At 43.6% G+C, this 15099-nt stretch overlaps 1 protein-coding gene across 2 annotated transcripts; it reads right to left on the reverse strand.

Annotated features, from left to right (window-relative positions):
- Positions 1 to 459: 459 nt before the first annotated feature.
- LOC132590668 (regucalcin-like) lies at positions 460 to 14815 on the reverse strand. Of its 2 annotated transcripts, XM_060263633.1 has the most exons (6): positions 14603 to 14807; positions 11901 to 12083; positions 9950 to 10165; positions 3264 to 3395; positions 1995 to 2149; positions 460 to 599 (listed from the first exon to the last, which is right to left on the reverse strand). In XM_060263633.1, the coding sequence occupies exons 1-6, from the start codon at positions 14763 to 14765 to the stop codon at positions 549 to 551; spliced, it is 900 nt and encodes a 299-aa protein (XP_060119616.1). In that variant the 5' UTR covers positions 14766 to 14807; the 3' UTR covers positions 460 to 548. The 2 variants fall into 2 exon arrangements, with proteins under 2 accessions (XP_060119616.1, XP_060119617.1); XM_060263634.1 differs by lacking the exon at positions 9950 to 10165 and having other exon boundaries at positions 14603 to 14815.
- Between the last annotated feature and the right edge of the window lie 284 nt (positions 14816 to 15099).

Here is a 15099-nt window from a genome sequence, read left to right on the forward strand (position 1 = left end):
GTGTGATGTGGGTATCTGCACTGAGAAGAAAAACTTGGCAATGATGCCCCCTTGTGAAGACAGAAAGCCGTCTTAGAGGGAAATTCCAGCTAAACTTCCATTTCACTGTATTCTGACCTCTTCAGGGGTCAGTTTACCCTCCCGCCTGTGACAGTTACTAGCCAAGTTCATCCCCAGGTCCCACCTGTAGGCTGGCATCTCTAAGTCAAACACTGCTTCAGAGCCATACGAGGGTCTGAAAGCAGATATACATGTAAAATGGTAAACTAAAATTGAAAAGGATACATAAAATATCAAAATACTATATGAACCTTTTTAATTCCTGTTACTGTTTTCTATTTCATCAACATTTTGGCACCAGTCAAAAGATTTCTAAATATAGGCAAAAATCTTCTACAGATTTCCTTAATCTCTGCAGTTCAAATTGCTGCATGCGCAACTGCAGCTATCTAGAAAAAGAAATTCATGCCACTTTAAAATCTTCATGTAATTCATATTCTCTTCTTCATCATCATTGATTCTTCCTGACTTGCTTTTAGCACAGACAATTAACCAGCAAAGTAGTACTGGGGAATTCCTTTCACTCCCAATCCTGTTACCTGTTTAAGAAAAAGGAACAGATTTTAGTTTGTTTCTTCAGAGCAGATGCTGCTTGTGTCACTTTAGCCTGTCCCCCTGATTTTCTACAGCAGGAGTCAGGAGAGCAGCTACAGGCTTGAACTTTGTGTGAAATGGTGCCATGACTCCCTGGCCTGTGAGTCAGGTGATCCCAAACGGTGAGTGAAGGAAAGGAAAGGAAAGGAAAGGAAAGGAAAGGAAAGGAAAGGAAAGGAAAGGAAAGGAAAGGGGGCCAAGAGACTGAGGCCAGCTCTAGGACTCTGAGGGGCCTGTGCACAGTCACATGGGCAGTAGGCAGGAGATTTTTTTAAAACTGCTGCAAAGTACTGGGGGGTGTTTATATGAAAATAAAAATTGGAAACAGGGTAGTCAATGTGTGTACCAGAGGTAGCCAAACTGCGGCTCAGGAGCCACATGTGGCTCTTTCACACATATTGTGTGGCTCTCGAAACCCCCAATGCCCCATCGGCCAGCTTGGAGAAGGCATTTCTCTCATTAAATCGCTTATCCAAGCCAAGCCAGCAAGCAGTTTGGAGAATGTATTTAAAGTTAAAGTTGTTTTCTTTCTAGCTCTCTCCTTCCTTCCTTCTTTCCTTCCTTCCTTGTGGCTCTCAAACATCTTACATTTATTCTATGTTTCTCTTATATTGAGCAAGCTTGGCCACCCCAGGTAAGTACAAATCCTGTAAGGACTCTATAAATTCCTGGAGAAAACATGACACTGAATATAACTTCACAAAATTCCAAGTGACAGTGCTGCCTGATTCTGTCAGGCAAAATGTATGTCTGATCTTTCTCTGTTGCTCTATAGGAAGAAGATTTCAAACTGTGAAGCTGTCTGCTTCCAGGATCACATCTTGTTCCTTTGGTGCTGTTTGATGCTACATCTCCATTACCGCCCCCCCCCCCCGCCCTTGTTACTGCCTTTTATATTCTGCTTGATTCCCAAAGCATCTCATACTCCTTCCAACAGGGATTCCCAAATTCTTGTGAAATCCTTCTTGTGAGATTTAAGGAACATAGTAAAACAGGTTTTGGAAGGATTTCAGGAATGATTGGGGGGCGGGGGGATGGGAAGTACACAAAAGCATCAGTTCTGCGAGCAACCAGGAGAAAAAATTCAAAATAGCATTCAGTCTGGGGCAAACACCTTTTTACCCGTTGCCTTGCCTTCCAAAACAAACATAGCCCTTGCCTTCCAAAACAAACATTGAAAAGAGTTTTACTCCTTTGCAGGGAAGTGTTGATAAATTACTTAAGAGATGGGGGGAAATTAAAGTAGCAGAGGGTTCACATTTTGCTACCTTTAATTTTAGGCCAGAGGACTTTATTTTTTACATCCATTCAATGCTTCAATCCATTTTATATCTGTTTACCTTGAAAATCTCCCCAGCCTGAGGTTCCTTTGCTAAGGCTTTTCTGTTCAGTCCATCATAGGCAGAAGTGATGTACATTTCAGAATAGTCTTTCCCTCCAAAGCAGCAAGATGTGATCCTGGAAACAGGCATCTTCACAGTTTGAATTCTCTTCCCTGTGGATCAATAAAGAAAGATAAGTCTCTACAGTAACATCCTGCACTGAAGGTTGTTGTTGAATGTGGTTAGTAATTTAACTGTCTGCCTTCTTAGCAACCAAAATGAATTTGCTTATTGATTCTAGCTTCAAAAGAGAAGAGGTGAACTGATGGAAATTGGCCCTCATCATGACAGAATACAGATTAGTTAAATAAAACTGCTCCTGGATTATTTTAGACAGTTTAAACAGTAGGAGTATTTAAAATGATATTTGTCATAGTGATCACTTGCTTGAAGAAGTTCCTTGGGAAATATGTCCTCTTTTTTGCTTTTCAAAATTATGGTAACTCTATGATATGCAAAAGCACCATTTTATTTGAATTAGGGCACCAAGTATATTTAAACTGAACATGAATAACAACATGAATATAAACAGCATACACAAAGCTCCTTTGAGGTGACAGTGTGGCACATAATAGCCCTTCTTTCTGATAAACAAATCTTGATAACACGGGGTCAGATTATGTTATTGTAGCATAAATGCTAAACCCTAATGTGTCAGAGAGACAAACATGTTTTGAAAACCATGTGTTGGTATAAATTGTGTATGTTTATTGTGTGACATAGGGTTGCCAACCTACAGGTGGCATTTGGAGATCTCCTGCTACTACAACTTATCTCCGGATGTCAGAGATCAGTTCCTGTGGAGAAAATGGATGTTTTGGAGGGTGGACTCTGCAGCATTATGCCCTGATGGGGTTCTTTCCCTCCCCAAACCCACCCTCCCCAGGCTCCACCCCCAATACCTCCAGGTATTGCCCAATTCAGAGCTGGCAATTCTGAGCACTAGCAGCTTGTGAGGTTAACTGCTGCATGCCTCTGGTAAAAGGAGGGGGGGTAGGGAACGCTTCTTGTAATGTGTGTAAACTGGAACAGACCCACTCCAGGAAAAGATGGATTTACTCCCCAGAAGTGCATTCATTTCAAAAGCTTCCTTGTGCTCATCAATGGAGAAGTATTTAAAGGTATTTAATTAACATTTTAAAATATATCTTGAATAATTGCAAAGGTCACATCCAGTGAAAATGCAGTTTGTAAACACTCCCCACACTTGGCTCACCATTCTTTTACCTGTCTCAGGGTCAATACGGATCACTCGTGCACCATCAATGCAGGCCACCCAAAGTTTCCCTTCCACATCAATACACATCCCATCAGGCATTGCTTCCTCCTTTTCCATCTTGTACACTGTTCTGCAATCACCTGCAGAAGGAATAACATATTCAGCATGGTTGAGCTGTCACTGAAATATTGCCCCCTGTATCAAGTCACTGTATATATATTTTTTAAAACCCTCAGATTTATTCTCTAAGAATTTAGATACCTTTTTTTCCTGTCCCTGGCCTCCTAATAGGAATCTGGTTATGGACTTAAAGTCTAATTGCTTTTAATGTTTATGGCATCACCTTAAAAAGGTACTTGAAAGGTGTTATGGCCTTTGACAAAAGAATGTTCTTTGCTGGTTGTGGATTTTTCTTCAATCAGATCTAATTGTTAGGAAGTCATTTTTTCATAGGTAGGAGATCTGTAACTACCTGTAGAATTTTAGTGGAGGTGTAGGGTTGCCAGGTCTGTGTTGGAAAATACCTGGAGACTTTGAGGATGGATCTGAGAGAGGGTGGGGTTTGGGGAGCTGAGGGGTCTCAGCATGGTACAATGCCATAGAGTCCACACCTCAAAGCAGCCATTTTCTCCAGGGGACTGATCAAAACCACGTATTACCCCGTCTTTCAGTTTGCAAAAAAACATATTACAAGGCTTGTGTACAACACATAATAAGCAATACAATAATGATAGAGGCCGGTGGTGCTAGGGCCTGTTAAAGTAACAGAAACCCCAAGGGGCCAGAAAATCCCCATCCCCAAATGAATAGATATAATTCACGGTGGGTGAATTTCAATTGGACTATTTCCAAGTTTGGACTTATATCTATTCATTTGGGGACAGGGTTTTTTGGCCTCTTGAGATTTCTGTTGCTTCCCTACACGAGAAATAATGTAGGAAATAATTTCCCTACACTGGAAATAATGAAGGATAGGGGCACCTTCTTTGGGGGTTCATAGATTTGGACCCACTGGTCCAATCTTTTTGAAACTTGGATAGCATTTTGAGGAAAGTAATTAGATGCTATGCTGATAATTTGGTGCATCTACCTCAAAACACAGCCCCTCCAGAGATCCAGATACCCCCAGATCAATTCTCCATTATACCCAGCCTATGAGAATCGATCTCCATAGGGAATAATGAAGTGCCCAGCAGACATTTCCCACCCCCCCACCCCACCGTTTCTGACGACTCTGAAGCGGGGGAGGGCCTGCTCCCACCTGGGGATTGGTATCTCTACTCATGAGTTGCTGAACTTCCAACTTCTTCAAAGTAACACAGAGCAACCAAAGGTTCAAGTTTACCTTTCTTATGTAAACGACCTCTGAAAAGATTGTGTAACCAACAGAGGGCCTGGGCTGCTTTCACAGCCACTAGGAGCAACCACGTTGTTCTGCCTGCTTCCCCCCCCACCCCATTCAACCTTAAAGACACAGATACACCATCCCAAGAAGAAGCCTTTCCAAGCAGAGTCTGAAGCCTCCAGAGGTGGAAAGGCACATGGTGGCTGTGGGGGCAGGGCTTCCCCCCCATTGGCCAGCTGACTGGGAGCGGGAAGGAGCCTGGGAAAGTAGGAGAACCCCTGCTGGGACCTGGGGATTGGCAAGCCTACTTTCAATGCTTGGACAGAGTTTCACCCCTTCTGCTAAAAGGAGCCAATAGATGTGAAAACAGCAGATGGCAGCATTTCGAAAGAACAGAAATAGTTGTGTGAGCAGCTGAAAAGGAAGCTTTTTGGATTGCAGCAAGATCTTTTTCTCTCCCTCATCCATCTGTCCATCTGTCATGCCAGACATTGGATCTGCTGTTAGTAGGAGTTTCTTCTTACATCTGCCTGAATATTTATAAATAAAGCAGATATTGGGCACACAGTGTATGAATGCTCTCTCATCCAAAGGAGGCTATACACTGAGCTACCACAGTCCCTGGAATTTTTCATTGCTTGAAGAAGTGGGGAGTGCATAAGAATGCACTGCAAAATATGGGTCACTTTTCTGTAACAGGGTTCCAACATTATCACATAACTCCAGTGCTGGAACATTCCTTATCACAGCCTGTGCCATGGCTAAGCTGTCCCACTGAACTGGTGTTTTGGTTTTTAAAAATACAGTCCTTTAAGTCATAAGAAGAGGCAAAGCAAATGGTAAATTTGCCCATTCCAAACTCATTCTGACTACAAGTTTTTTTCTCCTCTGTCTGGTCAAAACTTAATTGCTTTGTGTTAATAATTGAAGAAAAACACAGTATACCAGATGACACATTGTAGAAAGAATAAAGTCTTCACTGAATATTAGCCTACTGATTTATTACAGATGATTCATTGACAGTACAAAACCTAAACTCTTCTAAATCTAGGATTGCCAGTTCAGGGTTGGAGATTTGGACATGGAGCCTGGAGATGGTGGAATTTGCAGAAGGGAGGCACCTCAGTGGGGTATAATTAGGGTTGCCAATCCCCACTTGGGGGCAGGGTTTGGTGGCCCTCCCCCCTCTTCAGGGTCATCAGAAAGCAGGGAGTGGGGGAGGGAAATGTTTGCTGGGCACTCCATTATACTTAGGGTTGCCAAGTCCAATTCATGAAATATCTGGGGACTTTGGGGGTGGAGCCAGGAGACATTGGGGTGGAGCCAAGATCAAGGCTGTGACAAGCATAACTGAACTCCAAAGGGAGTTCTGGCCATCACATTTCAAGGGACGGCACACCTTTTAAATGCCTTCCTTCCATAGGAAATAATGAAGGTTAGGGACACCTTCTTTGGGGGCTCATAGAATTGGACCCCCTGGTCCAATCTTTTTGAAACTTAGGGAGTATTTTGGGGAGAGCCAGTGGATGCTATACTGAAAATCTGGTGCCTCTACCTAAAAAACAGGGCCTCCAGAGCCCCAGATACCCGCAGATCAATTCTCCATTATTTTCTATGGGAATAAGCCTCCTTAGGGAATCATGAGTTCCCAGCAGACAGTTCCCTCCCCTCCCCCTGCTTTCTGATTACCCTGAAACGGGGGGGAGGGTCTCCAAACCGGGAGATCCTCTGCCCCCACCTGGGGATTGGCAACCCTAATTATACTTTATGAAGACTGATAGGGTATAATGGAGAATTGATCCATGGGTATCTGGGGCTCAGTGGCGTTTTTTGAGGTAGAGGCACCAATTTTCAGTATAGCATCCAGTGTCTTTCCTCAAAATATTCCCAAAGTTTCAAAAAGTTTGGATCAGAGGGTCCAATTCTATGAGCTCCAAAAGAAGATACCCTATCCTTCATTATTTTCAAATGGAGGGAGGCATTTAAAAGGCATGCAGCCCCTTTAAATGTGATTGCCAGAACACCCTTTGGAGCTCAATGGTGCTTGGCATGCCCTTGCTCCTGGCTCCACCTCCAAAGTCCCCCAAAGACCTCAAAGGTGAACTTGTGGATCTCCTGACAAAAATATGTAATTTTTCATTGAAATCTGCCTTGTTCCTGAGGACTGGAAGGTAGCAAATGTCACCCCCATCTTTAAAAAGGGTTCCAGAGGAGATCCGGGAAATTACTGGCCAGTCAGTCTGACTTCAATACCAGAAAAGTTGGTAGAAACCATTATCAAAGACAAATTGAGTAGACACATTGATGAACACAAGTTATTGAGGAAGACTCAGCACGGGTTCTGTAAGGGAAGTTCTTGCCTCACTAATCTGTTACAGTTCTTTGAGGGGGTGAACAAACATGTGGACAAGGGACCCAATAGTTGTTGTTTACCTTGACTTCCAGAAAGCTTTTGATAAAGTTCCTCATCAAAGGCCCCTTAGTAAGCTCGAGAGTCATGGAGTAAAAGGACAAGTCCTCTTGTGGATCAAAAACTGGCTAATTAATAGGAAACAGAGACTGTTTTCGCACACAGCTTACCACGCGGTCACGTTCCTGTTCTCTCCGCAGCGTCTGTCGGATTTCCCATTATCTGCGCCGGAGTTACAGGAAGTGCTACAGCTTTTGCGCAGCAAACGTAAACTCAGTTTTAGCGGTTTATGTTTGCTACACAAGAGCCACGGCATTTCCTGTAACTTCGGCGCAGATAATGGGAAATCCGACGCACGCTGCGGAGAGAACAGGAATGTGACCCCGTGGTAAGCTGTGTGCGAAAATGGTCAGAGAGTGAGTAAAAATGGGCAATCTTCATAGTGGAAGACGGTAAGCAATGGGGTGCCGCAGGGCTCAGTACTGGGTCCCATGCTCTTTAACTTGTTCATTAATAATTTGGAATTAGGAGCAAGCAGTGAAGTGGCTAAGTTTGCAGATGACACTAAATTGTTCAGAGTGGTGAGAACCAGAGAGGATTGTGAGGCACTCCAAAGGGATCAGTTGAGGCTGGGTGAGTGGGCATCAACGTGGCAGATGAAGTTCAGTGTGACCAAGTGAAAAGTAATGCACATTGGGACCAAAAATCTCAGCTACAAATACAAGTTGATGGGGTGTGAACTGGCAGAGACTGACCAAGAGAGTGATCTTGTGGTCGTGGTAGATAACTCACTGAAAATGTCAAGACAGTGTGAGACTGCAATAAAAATGTCCAATGCCATGCTGGGAATTATTAGGAATGGAATTGAAAACAAATCAGCCAGTATCATAATGCCCCTGTAAAAAATCAATGGTGCAGTCTCATTTGGAGTTATGTGTGCAATTCTGGTCACCGCACCTCAAAAAGGATATAGCATTGGGAAAAGTCCACAAAAAGGCAACTAGAATGATTAAAGGTTTGGAACACTTTCCCTATGAAGAAAGGTTAAAACGCTTGGGGCTCTTTATCCTGGAGAAACGTTGACTGCGGGGTGACATGATAGAGGTTTACAAGATTATGCATGGGATGGAGAAAGCAGAGAAAGAGGTACTTTTCTCCCTTTCTCACAATACAAGAACTCATGGGCATTCAATGAAATTGCTGAGCAGTCGGGCTAGAACAGATAAAAGGAAGTACTTCTTCACTAAGGTTGCCAAGTCCAATTCAAGAAATATCTGGGGACTTTGGGGGTGGAGCCAGGAGACTTTGGAAGTGGAGCCAGGAGACATCGGGGCGGAGCCAGGAACAAGGGTGTGACAAGCATAATTGAACTCCAAGGGAGTTCTGGCCATCACATTTAAAGGAACCACACCCCTTTTTAAATGTCTTCCTTCCATAGGAAATAATGAAGGATAGGGGCACCTTCTTTGGGGGCTCATAGAATGGGACCCCCTGGTCCAATCGTTTTGAAACTTGGGAGATACTTTGGGGAGAGTCACTAGATACTATACTGAAAATTTGGTGCCTCTACCTCAAAAAACAGCTCCCCCAGAGCCCCAGAAACCTCCAGATCAATTCCCCATTATACCCTATGAGAATCAATGTCCACATAGAGAATAATGCTCAGCAGACGTGTTCCCCCCCCCCCCATTTCTGGCGACTCTGAAGGGGATTGGCCTTTCTACTCACGAGTTGCTGCCAACTTCTTCAAAGTAACACAGACACACCATCCCAAGAGGAAGCCTTTCAATCAGCGACTGACGCCTCCGGAGGTTGAAACGCACATGGTCCTCTGGGGGCGGAGCTCCCCCCCCCCGCCGGCCAGACTCCCCGAGGAGACGCCACCCGGCAGCCGAAGAGGATGCAAGGACTATGAGTCCCAGCATGCACCTCGCGAAGGGAGGCCGGACTGGAGCAAATAGCAGGCCAGCGGTGGGCTGGTCTTTGTGACCCGGAGGAAGGGAGAAGCCTGAAGCCAGGCAGGGAAAGAGACACGGCACCATTCCACCCCCCAATCCCCACTTCCAGATTTTTAGAGAGCAGGGGATTAGGCTGCTAATCCAGGGGTCCCCCTGCAGGGCGGGGGGTTTGGGAAGCCTATTCTTCACCCAAAGGGTGATTAACATGTGGAATTCACTGCCACAGGAGGTGGCGGTGGCTACAAGCATAGCCAGCTTCAAGAGGGGATTGGATAAATATATGGAGCAGAGGTCCCTCATCGGCTATTAGCCACAGCATTTTATTGGAACTGTCTGGGCCAGTGATGCTCTGTATTCTTGGTGCTTGGGAGGGGGCAAAGTGGAAGGGCTTCTAGCCCCCTTGTGAACCTCCTGATGGCACTTACAGGTTTTTTTGGCCACTGTGTGACACAGAGTGTTGGACTGGATGGGCCATTGACCTGATCCAACATGGCTTCTCTTATGTTCTTATGTTCTGGCTCCACCTCCAAAGTCCCCAGATATTTCTTGAGTTAGATCTGGCAACCCTAGATATAATGCAATATAATGCCACAGAGTCCACCTTCGAAATCCCTGTAGATTGCAGACTCTTTTGATCAGTTGCTTGTCAGCTCTGGGTTTGGAAATAACTAGAGATTTGGGAAGTAGAGCCTTTGAGGGTGAGATTTGAGGAGAGGAGGGATCTCAGCAGGGTATAATGCCATACAGTCAACCCTCCAAAGCAGCCATTTTCTGCCAGGGAACTGATCTCTGTCATCTGGAGATCAAATGTAATAGCAGGAGGTCTCCAGGTGCCACCCAGGGGTTGACAACCCAAGATTAGTTGTAATTCCAGAAGCTCTCCAAGCCCCACCTGGAGGTTGGCAGACCAGTCTCATTAGAAAGGGGTATCCCTGTTTAGAACTGCACTGGTAGTCACTGTAATGAAGAAAGAATGGGTACCGATTCGTCCTGTGCACTCGTCATAGTTGTAAGCATGCACAGCATAGGCCAGGCTATCGATGTGGAAGAAAATTCTGTGATCTAGTGACCATTCGAGACCATTTGAGATATTCACATGATCTAATTGCTTCACAACACTGTAGTCAGGAAAAAGAGTATAAAGAGCCCCTTGGCACCTTGCTCTCACACCAGGAGCAGTCTCTTCTGCCATGGTACCTAGAGAAGAGAAGTAGAAGCAGATAAGAGGCCCTGCAGTGCTGAGTGAGGAATGTAACAATGGCCATTGCTCTATACCCTCGTTCTCTATCCTGCTTGCTTAATTTGCTTAGGGTCCTTTAGAAAGAACTTTGTTAAAAGCCTTTTGACTAACCAAGTAAGTATGACCTACCAGAATGTTCCGTTAACATGTTTGCAGAACAAAAAGGACTCTTAAAAATTAATGGAGAAAACCCATGCTGATTCTTCTTCACTGAGGCTTCTTCTGCTGTATATGTTGTATAATACTGCCCATGTTACAAACATTGCACAATAGAAAAGAGCAAGAGTCCAGTAGCACCTTAATGACTAATAAAAATTTGTGGCAGGATGTGAGTTTTCATGATTCACTGCTAACTTCCACAATACTTGTTAGAAATTATTTTTCCCTCCACCAGTTTATCATGGACAAAAGTTAGGTCAAGAGATCTGCCATTGCCTGGATATCCCACCCCTTCCCTCCTGCCAATCTTTTCAGTGGGGTTACAATTACTACTTTCCAATCAGCCCCATAGCCAAAAAATGTGGCTTCAGGGGACTGTGGGGGGGGGGCAGAATCCATGCCACTGAAAGTCAGCTCTTCAAGAGCTCTCGAAGAGCTGAAGAAGAGGCGGTCAAGGGCAGCAAGCACTGCTTTCCAAGCAGGCACAGTGAGGCACTGGGGTGAGCCATTCTGCAATGGCCTACCCCAGTGCCACACTGTGTCTGTGCCAGTGTAAGCTGGGTTTTCTGGAGCCTCTCAGAGCTTTTGGATAACCAAAGAGGGGACACTTCACTGCCTCCTCAGCTCTCTGAGTAGGTGCGCCAGCCAGCTCTCTGAGAGCTCTCTGGGAGGTCCTGGAGAGCCAACTTGCTGGCAGCTGCTTGTGTGGCATGAAAGGTACGTTGGGAGCATGGCCACAGGATGCCACACCATGGCTATGGGCCAGCTTCCAATCCTATTGTAAAGAGGCTAATTAAAGTGATGCGTTACTTACTAAATATTTACCAATTTCATATTTATAATCTTACGGAACTTCTGGAGAATGTTATCTGGCCCCAGTAACATTTGGGGTTTTTTTCTTTTTACTTTCCGTCCTCATTAGTATTAAGCATTTTATCCTCATTAACCATTATCTATACTGCCTATTGTAAGGCACTTACTGTGTAGTTATCTGAAGAATAGAAAAAGAAACAAATTTCAACCATTGCTCTGTTTATATTTGGGCATGGGCATTTATTAGAGTATGTCCTTTAGTGCCCTAAAGTTTCCATAGATCATATAATTAATTATGTAATCTTGTAATAATCTAGAGATGAAAAATTAAAATTATTTTTCCTAGTTATTATATCTGAACTTATTATGTCTGGATAATTGTCAAGAGGGACTATATATATAAACAGCATTTCACCTTATCCAAACTACAGATTATCCCAAACTTGTTGCTGATATTCATTGCATAAACAAGATTGTTTTGTGCAGGCAATAATAATTTTAAACACATTTTCATAGTAGGAGTTAGAGGCTGTTACTATGTTTTTCATTCTACTACATAGCAATAATTTTATTGAACCCTTTAACTCTCACCACAAGTCTTGCTTGTAAAAGAAATTATATGCATTACTGGATAATATAGTTCCATTGAATTATGTAGATTCATTCCCATGTGGGAAATTCATTAGGAATAGGCAAATTGAACACACATATTTATATTACCTGCAAAAAAGTTCCCTCGTGGGTCCACTTTTCCATCATTAAATCGGTTGTTTGGTTTATCTAACTCCTGCTCAGAAATAGTAACAACTTCCTGATTTTTCCAGTTCAAAAAGGCAAAGCTGGTTCCTAGAGCAATCACATAGCCCCCACTCTTGCGAAGCGCCACTGAGCCAACACGAGCATCTGAAGACAGGAAAGAAATTGGTGTGCTTCAAATTCAAGGAAAGCCAGGACATTTGACTATGTCCCATGGTGACCAAGGGCTTAAATTTAGAACGAAAGTCTATTTTTATTATTCCTCTCAGCTTCTTTACTAATGGAGGGGGGCTGTGGCTCAGTGGTAGAGCATCTGCTTGGTGTGCAGAAGGTCCCAGGCTCATTCTCTGACATCTCGAACTGAAAGGATCTGGCAGGACGTGATGTGAAAGACCTCTGCCTGAAACCCTGGAGAGCTGCTGCCAGTCTGAGTAGACAATGCTGACCCAGATCTACATGTTATTGGGGGGGGCAAAATTTAAAAATGACACCCCCTTATGGGCCCATTCTATCTTATGGGCCCATAGAATATAATGGAATCCATATCCAATTTGGCCCTTCCTCTGGCAGTGCCCAGGGCAAGTGCCCCCTCTGCGCTGACCTTGATGGACCAAGGGTCTGATTTAGTATAAGACAGTTTGATGGGTTCAGTACTTTTGAAGGGTACCATTATGGACACAGTAGAAAGACTAATGAGGCTGGCAGGCAGCAGCGACGTTACAAAATGCGTTTGGATGAATTTGTATTGTTGTGGTCAGAACTGCAAACTTAAAGTTTTAAAGGGCTCAAGTTCCATGTAATATAAGTTCCTGAGGGGGAGGCAGCCAATCCTTCAGAAGACTTCCTTCCTCAAAAGAAGGCCAGTAGCTGTAGCTGTACACAAGATGGGCCCTATTATTTGACAGTGATGCAGTACTATACCAACAAATACATTCAGCGTCAATTACTAATATTGGTGAGATTCCAGTGCTTTTTTTGTAGCAGGAATTCCTTTGCATATTAGGCTATGCCCCCCTGGTGTAGCCAATCCTCCAAGATCTTACAGGGCTCTTCTTACTGGGCCTACTGTAAGCTCTTGGAGGATTGGCTACATCAGGAGTGTGTGGCCCAATATGCAAAGGAGTTCCTGCTACAAAAAAGCCCTGGAGATTACCATGGCCTGAAAGAACTACCAAATAAATCCCATCCAAGAAAGATAAAGGGTGATGTTTGCAGACTGAATGTGAGCTGTCAAATGCATGTTCCGGGAATACAACAATAAGAAAGAATATACACAAATGAAACAGTCATTACAAATCAAATGATTCATGAAGGGCTCTCATCTACACATTTCAAGCCCCAGTTCACAAGGTACCCCTGTGAACACAGCAAATCATACTACCCAGCTACACATCACTGCTGATCATAACACTTCCACACTACTAGTACAATGATGACAAAGCGGCAAGCAAGTACTCAGAACCAGAAGCTTGCAAGTACATGGGACAAAGAGGAAGGAAGACAAAAACAGGCAGGAAAAGCAGCGATAATATAGAGATAAATATTGTTGACAGCTCCAGATTGGGAAATACCTGGAGATTTGGGGGATAGATCCTGAGAAGGGTAGGGTGTAATCTGGGGGTATAATGCCATAGAGTTCACCTTCCAAAGCAGCCATTTTCTCCAGGTGAACTGACCTCTGATGCCTGGAGATCTGTTTAATCCCAGAAGCTCTCCAGAGATACCACCTGGAGGTTTGCAACTCCAAAGGTAAAAAATGATGTCTTTCTGTACTTACCCAGGTTTAACAGAATGTGGAAGTGTAACAGATGTGGTACTTTTACATTACTACCTAATTCCTTGGACCAAGAAGATTTAGGACAGTTGTGTGACCGTGTGTTCCACTTTGAATTGCCTGAAGTTTCTGAACCAGCATGCCAGTAAGCCCTATAGTACCCAGCGCTATAAAGATTACGATGTTTTATTTATTTAATTTGTACCACACCCTTTCCTGTACTTATCCGTGTTTAACAGAATGTGGAAGTGCAACAGATGATATGAAGCTAGGCAGTGAGGACTGATGTGGCACATTATGTTCTGTGTGTGAGGGGAACAGAAACTATTTCCCACACTCTCTGCATTATTAAAGTAACTTGCAGATTCTGTAAAGTAATGTCATATAAGCCCGATCAGCCCTGGTTGGTACTTGTATGTGTGACCCAGGGCTTTTTTTTTAGCAGGAATGCACAGGAACGCAGTTCCAGCTGACTAGGCATTAGGAGGTGTGGCCTAAGATGCAAATGAATTTCTGCTGAGGGTTTTCTACCAAAACAGCCCTATATGAAACAGTGGGGACATTATGGGGTGTGGCCTAAGATGCAAATGAGTTCCTGCTGGGCTTTTTCTACCAAAAAAGCCCTGGTGAGACCACCACAGAAATTCAGGGTCACTACACAGAGGCAGGCTATGGCAAATCACCTGTCCCACCCTGAAAACCCTGTGGGCTGTGATTTGACAACACTTCACACATACACAAACACACACACGAGGTATGCCTGCCTGCCATGAATAGCTCTTTCTTCCACAACTTAGATCATTATTTTAGAGAAACTGTAATTATAATAACAAGTAATTTTTCTAATTCCAAAAATAGCCCTAAGTACTGTTAGAAAAAGCAAGTTTCTTACCCACAGGAACACACTGAATTTCATTGGTGACTGAATTCCAGCGGCAAACTTTCTGCGAATTGATATCCACATATACAAGGGAATTCTCCCTTTCCTCCCATACTGGGCACTCTCCCATCCTGTTCTTGTCCTTCACTATAGACTCAATCTTCATGGAACACATCGTCTATAAGACAGAAAACTGTCAGCATGATAAAAAAAATTCAATTTCAACTGAAAATGTTACCAACATTTATTGGCAAAGTGGCTGTAGAATGAAGGGGCAGGAATATATTTAAAAGAGAAAACATTAACAACACATTTTTGATAGTCACTATCTGCAAGTATGAGAGGTTAGTTTCCTTCATCAATGCCAATTTAAATATATCTTACAGAACAAGTTCAGGTAATAATTCTAGTTCAGAGCCATATAGAAGAAGCAGAGATAATAATAAAAAAATTGTTTGAAATGGTTATTACATTGATACAGCTTCTGGTTCTCATAATTCTCAGTAGCA

Source organism: Heteronotia binoei, unplaced genomic scaffold (assembly GCF_032191835.1).
Source record: "Heteronotia binoei isolate CCM8104 ecotype False Entrance Well unplaced genomic scaffold, APGP_CSIRO_Hbin_v1 ptg000532l, whole genome shotgun sequence".
In the NCBI taxonomy this organism is placed as follows: Eukaryota; Metazoa; Chordata; class Lepidosauria; order Squamata; family Gekkonidae; genus Heteronotia; species Heteronotia binoei.